Below are 5725 nucleotides of genomic sequence, written 5' to 3'. Positions count from 1 at the left end.
GGCCGACCTACGACCCGACATACAATCCCTGCCTATTGTACTGAACCTCTGTGGTCCCCCCGTATGGAGTTACACCGGCCAGAATGAATGGGCGAGCGCGGGAGGTTAAGTCTCTAACCATAATAAACACTACCTGTGCGGAGGATGCGGACATCAAAGTATTCCGTCAGAGGGAAGGGTTGTGGTAGAGACGGAAGGTGAGAATGGGATGTGTGTAGTGGAAATGTTGAGGGAAACCTTAAGCCCATCAACCGACAGGCAGATTCAAGTGACCTGAATGTTGTGTGTTGTATACAGCTACAATCAAATACTGTAATTCACTTAATCTTCACGGTAGCAAACTTTGACGGTCAGAGAAAATTTAAATTGTTCTCGGAACTAAATGTTTGCTGTCGAGGCAAGTGCGCATGAAAAATGTCTGTGAATTAGTTCTTATCGGTAATGATAAGTTCACGTTACAGTCGTCACCGTGAAAACCGTGAACATAACAGTACAGTGAAAAAATCAGGAATTACAGTAAACTATCTAGCCAAACAAATACCCCACCAGGCAACAACGAAACAACCAACCAACAAATTAAACAAACTATTTGACCAAATTTCGAGGAATTGACGGATCGACTGTGAAACGAGCCCAAACGGTATTCGACGAATTAAAAAGGAAAGACTTTGTACGACCCAAGGTCCAATCCGACCTGTACGGGACCTGGACGGTAGCCTAACTATATAGGACAACGGCCTTCCAGCATGCGTTCCTCTTCCTGTATGTGTCTCTTTTGTATGTAAACTTTTGGGCACGTACCGTTTTCTACAGCACATGAGTAGAAGACCAAAGGATAGCATCTAGCCTTTCTTCGATTCTGAATAACAATTTTCTACAATTTCTAAGAACAGATTATTACCCTTCCTCCGTCGAAAATACGTCCGTCGAAATTACGTCCGTCGAAATTACGACTGGAATTTTCCAGGCTTTCTAATCTCCAAGCAGATGTGGAGATGCAGACTCGTAACGTTTTTCAGGCTTCCCGTTTCGAAACGTTACGAATTTGCCTTCTTACATCTGCTTGGAGATTTACTAGCCTTCAATGTCCGAGAGAATGTTTTACAACGTTTAAATCACTACATGTAACCTAACACAACACAGAGTTATGGGACAATATTTCACTAAATCTTGCCCAGTCAACGACTTGTGTAAATCAAAACTTACCTTGTATAATCCTCACCGATCCCCGATACGTAATAAAATGGCCTTACCTCGTGTTTAATGTTTTGCACCAGGCGACATATCCAAGGCATACACGGTTGCCAAGTTTCACTGCGAGCCAACAAATACCTCCCCGATCCGAACCTATCCCCTGATTGGTATCAAAACTGCGGATACAAAAACTCAAACACTTGAACAAGCAGGAGAGAGAAGTGCGCAAACACACAATACAACACCTGCAGATCGGTAGCGCACGTAGAACGATTACGACTCATTGTTCACAGGTGGTTAAGGGTAATATATCACATGGGCGATTCTTTCACTCCTTCCAAGTTTATTTACAGACGTGTTGACCAATTGACTGGGCTGCGTTTTATATCAATCATAGTTTAGTGTGTGGACGGCTGTGAGTTACATCAAGTAGTCGTACATCGCTAGGGGTTGTGTCAATAGCCATGGTACAGTCACGAGGGTTCTGTGTGCTTTTATATTTCATCTGTTACCGTACAGTCAAGCTGTTATCAAGGGTTATGCCCGTCACACACAGCCGACCATGGCCTCCCGACCCTCTCCGTTGTTGGGACTTAGTCGTGAGCAATGTCGTTTGTGGTTTGAATTGGTCGTCGAGGTTGCCTACTAGTCTTGGGAAATCAAAGTTGAGGAAAGTCATATTCTGCTTGGATGCGATCAGGGGAGCACACTTTAGGGTGCAATTCAGACTACTCCCAACCCAGCGCCGACCTTAGTTGGGGAGTGGTGGGGAGCGAAAGTCGTGGGAAGGTCCTAAATACGTGAAAGGGGCAACATACTCGACGAACTGACGTCTTTGGCCATCGTCGACGGACGAACAACACTATACTACTTTCCAAGCAGAGGTTAGAATCCGGCTGTTTTAGGCGTTTTCATCGGCTCTTTTCGGAAAACAGTACAAAATAGAAAGCCCGATGAAAACGCATAAAAAATTCAAAAACAGCCGGAGCCTAACCTCTGCTTGGAGAGTACACTAAACGACCTGGTAACGTTTCTGTCACACACCAGGGCCTACTCATCAGCTCTTCTCCATATTCAATATGTCCACAGTGCTACTCTAATTAAGCACATGGCAATGGCTCCTCTTGTTTTAAGGACTATAACTTCTACCTGTAACCAGTAGATACAAATTGGGCTTTAGAACTCCTAAAGACTGGGGTTTGAACTCCGAACCATGAGATCCAGAAGTGTTTTTTTTTTACTTCTTGATAGTCTCTACCAGACTGAGACTTCCACCTTGCTGAATAGCAATAGTGGGACTTTGTGGCCAAGTTAGGAATACAAACCTAGTAGGAGCCAGCCAACTGGATAGACTGAAAAAGACTGACTGAAATCTCATAGCAACTTATTTGTCCCTATTTGGTACGTCTACTTGGAGACGAACCTTTTGACGTGCTATGGCACACAGAGGAGAGGGAAAAGTCTGTACTTTGGCTTGTCAAGTTGGGAATAAATGCATTCAGATGCTAGTTGCTATTGCTGCCCTATGTTTCTACCTTGTGGATGACATCCGTATGCACATCAATTTCCGTCCGTTGCAAAACAGAGCTTTTATGACCAAACTGTAAATTGTACAAAAAAAGCTGCAAAATGAGCAAATATATGCCATCAATTGCTAAAAAAAATGTAAAAATATGGAGATTTTTTTTTATATGAACCATGATACAAAGGGAAGTAAAGGGAAGTATATCTTCAACATAAGCCAATGTCATACCACAATACAATGTGAGCAGTGCTTATCTGGACTGTTGTAACAGCTCGTATAATGTGTCCTGTCAAAGGAGAACACAAAATAACATTAGAGCCAGCAAAATGAACTGTCAATCAACCATCGCATAGTGTGTTGCTATGGCAATGACATGCAGCACTTCTGTATTTCTATGGTAACAACATAACACAAGTAACAAGAATGTTTCATATATTTCTAATTTACTACGAAACAATAATACAATGACACTTTTCAACTTGGCAGCACTAAATAAGATTACGAAGCAGACTTCCGCAAACAAGATTGCGATAAGATGTGTGAAGTCTCTTAAACGTCGTTAGCTGTCTGCAGATACTGTATAGTCATACACAAAGCAACAAGCTAATAGAGTTAGGACTGCTGGGGGTGGGGGGTAAGGATGCTATGCCACCAACAATGTGCTCTACAAGATGTAGGAATAAAGAAGTCTCAGAGACCTGTTGTTTTGACAATGTCTATTCAGTTGTGGGAAGAATACTTGTACAGAAACATGATCTGTGGTTCCATTAACAGTCTGACTCACACAGGTGCCATGTAATCTAGTTATAAATATTTAATTTGGGCAACAATTCGGCCTTTGGATTCTTGTCGATAATTCTGTACGTACAATCAGGCCTAGGCACTGCACAGGACAAAGATACTTTTCTTCCTTATCCTGATCAACACAACACAAGAGGACTTTGGTAACAGAAAACCAAACAACTTACAATGACTTAGTACAATGCTATAAACTTTCTTCCAACAGAAAGGTATGTATACACGGATCTAATTTTCGACGACCACTGTCACCTTCTTTAGAATCAAAACTTATAATGACTTAGTGTGTGAGCCACATCCTGTAGGTAACAATACAAATATTACGCTGACATCTCATATAACAAAGTTGTATGTCAATAGGCCACATTTTCATCTAAAACATCACATTTACATGATAAATATGTGCCAAATCATATACATCTATTTAATAAAAGCATAATTCTAGACGTAATTGCTCTCCAATGTGGAGATGCTTCCCTTAAACTTAAAGGCAGGTTTCTTCTACAATTTTAGAAGAAAGACTATTGATAAAATTTATTCTACTTTTCTGCCCCAATTTTTTCAGTATGCCCACAACTTTCTTGGTCCATGATCCTCGACTGCCCTTATTGTATGCTGCAAACATGACTACATGACAGAAACTCAGCTCCAACTCTTGTGGCTGGTCTTCAAATGTCTTCAAGGTCAACTGGAGGTCGTAAGAAGGGAGAAGGGAGTTTTGACAGAGCAGAACGCTGACACAGGAGTTGACATAAGTACAGCTAGGATAGGGGAGACGTTACAGAGAAAATCACTGTTCTCCATTAAGGAAATGCTTCCCTTTACACTAAAAAAAATTAAATAGTGACAAAGACTGGAGATGTATTTTAGATTTAGTTGAGTCCAATTCTTTGTGTTTCTACCACACTTGTCTTCACTACGATTGTTCTCCCTTCTCCACAAAGCTCCCTCGGAGCACAGTGGAGTCACCACGATTGAAGCACAGTGGAGTCACTACGATTGTTCTCCCTTCTCCACAAAGCTCCCCCGGAGCACAGTGGAGTCACCACGATTGAAGCACAGTGGAGTCACTACGATTGTTCTCCCTTCTCCACAAAGCTACCCCGGAGCACAGTTGAGTCATCCCTCAGCAGAGAGAGCAGCTTCTTCTCGAACTTGTTGCGTATCCTGGTGAACTCCATCACGTCACGCGGCTTCTCCGCCAGCCAGAACTTGTCAAACTCAACCAGGAGGTGGCCTGGGAAGGAACACAACAGTTATGGGGGCAAAGGGGGACAACTTTTCTTAAGTTTCATGAAATATGGCCTGGGAAGGAACACAACATTTATGGGGTTAAAGGTTTCCATGTCACATTTTAAGAACTTGCCGAACTCAACCAGTATGTGGCCTGGCAAGGAACACAACAGTTATGGGGTTAAGGAAGACAACCTTTCTTAGGTTTCAAGAAATATATAAGGATTAGATGAAGAAGAACTGTATGTATCTGTGTGAAAGAAAGCATTAGGAATAATTTACATTTTACTCTTGAAGTGAATGGCTTGGCACATTGTCATCCTGCATTATTTTTGTGATTAGTTTTCAATTTAATCTTTTTCTGCAGATAATTCAAGGGGAAAATCGTATACCATCCAATCCTTAACTTATTACCCTAGAGGACAATCACCATAAACATTAACAAAATACTGCTGGGTTTCAGTGAAAAAAATTGTCGTATTCATGTCAACACTGTATCAAGCCTCTCTCCAGGTTCAATTTTTTCCATCCCTCTCATTTTTTGGGAGCTAATGTTCTTGATTTTCCTAGTTAAATATTTTATTTTATGCTAATGAAAACACGATTTCATCAATTATATCTACCGAAGACTTTTGGGACAGATGGGGTGAAATTTTTGTCTGTCCCAACAAGCAAATTTCTGTCCCAGGACAGAGGGACAAGTCCTGGTGACAGCTATGCACTATATCTTTATGGTAAGAAGCACAGTGCAAAAGTACAGTAGTACTTACAGTACAGCAGGTGGAAGTGGTTGAGTTTGGGGGGGCTGGGGAAGTTGTAGAATTGTGGCTACGTTCACGGATTGCGCTGAGCAAAGTGAAACATTTGCGATTGTGTCGGAAAGAATACAACCACAATTTCCAGCAGAATCTCCATTTTTTTTCACATGATGGGACGTGTCACGGTGAATACCCGGCCTGTTTCCCTCCGGGTTTT

At 41.8% G+C, this 5725-nt stretch overlaps 1 protein-coding gene across 1 annotated transcript in view; it reads right to left on the bottom strand.

The window, feature by feature from the left end:
• Positions 1–3420: 3420 nt before the first annotated feature.
• The window catches only part of LOC118419275 (ELMO domain-containing protein 2-like), a 7450-nt gene continuing 5145 nt past the window's right edge, over positions 3421–5725 (bottom strand). Inside the window, exon 11 of the mRNA XM_035825622.1 lies at positions 3421–4754. Coding sequence (XP_035681515.1) covers positions 4588–4754 — 167 coding nt within the window. The 3' untranslated portion in view covers positions 3421–4587. The remainder of the gene's footprint in view (positions 4755–5725) is intronic.

The sequence above is a fragment of the Branchiostoma floridae genome, chromosome 7 (assembly GCF_000003815.2).
Source record: "Branchiostoma floridae strain S238N-H82 chromosome 7, Bfl_VNyyK, whole genome shotgun sequence".
NCBI classification, from domain to species: Eukaryota; Metazoa; Chordata; class Leptocardii; order Amphioxiformes; family Branchiostomatidae; genus Branchiostoma; species Branchiostoma floridae.
This window is presented reverse-complemented; position numbering and strand designations above follow the sequence as displayed.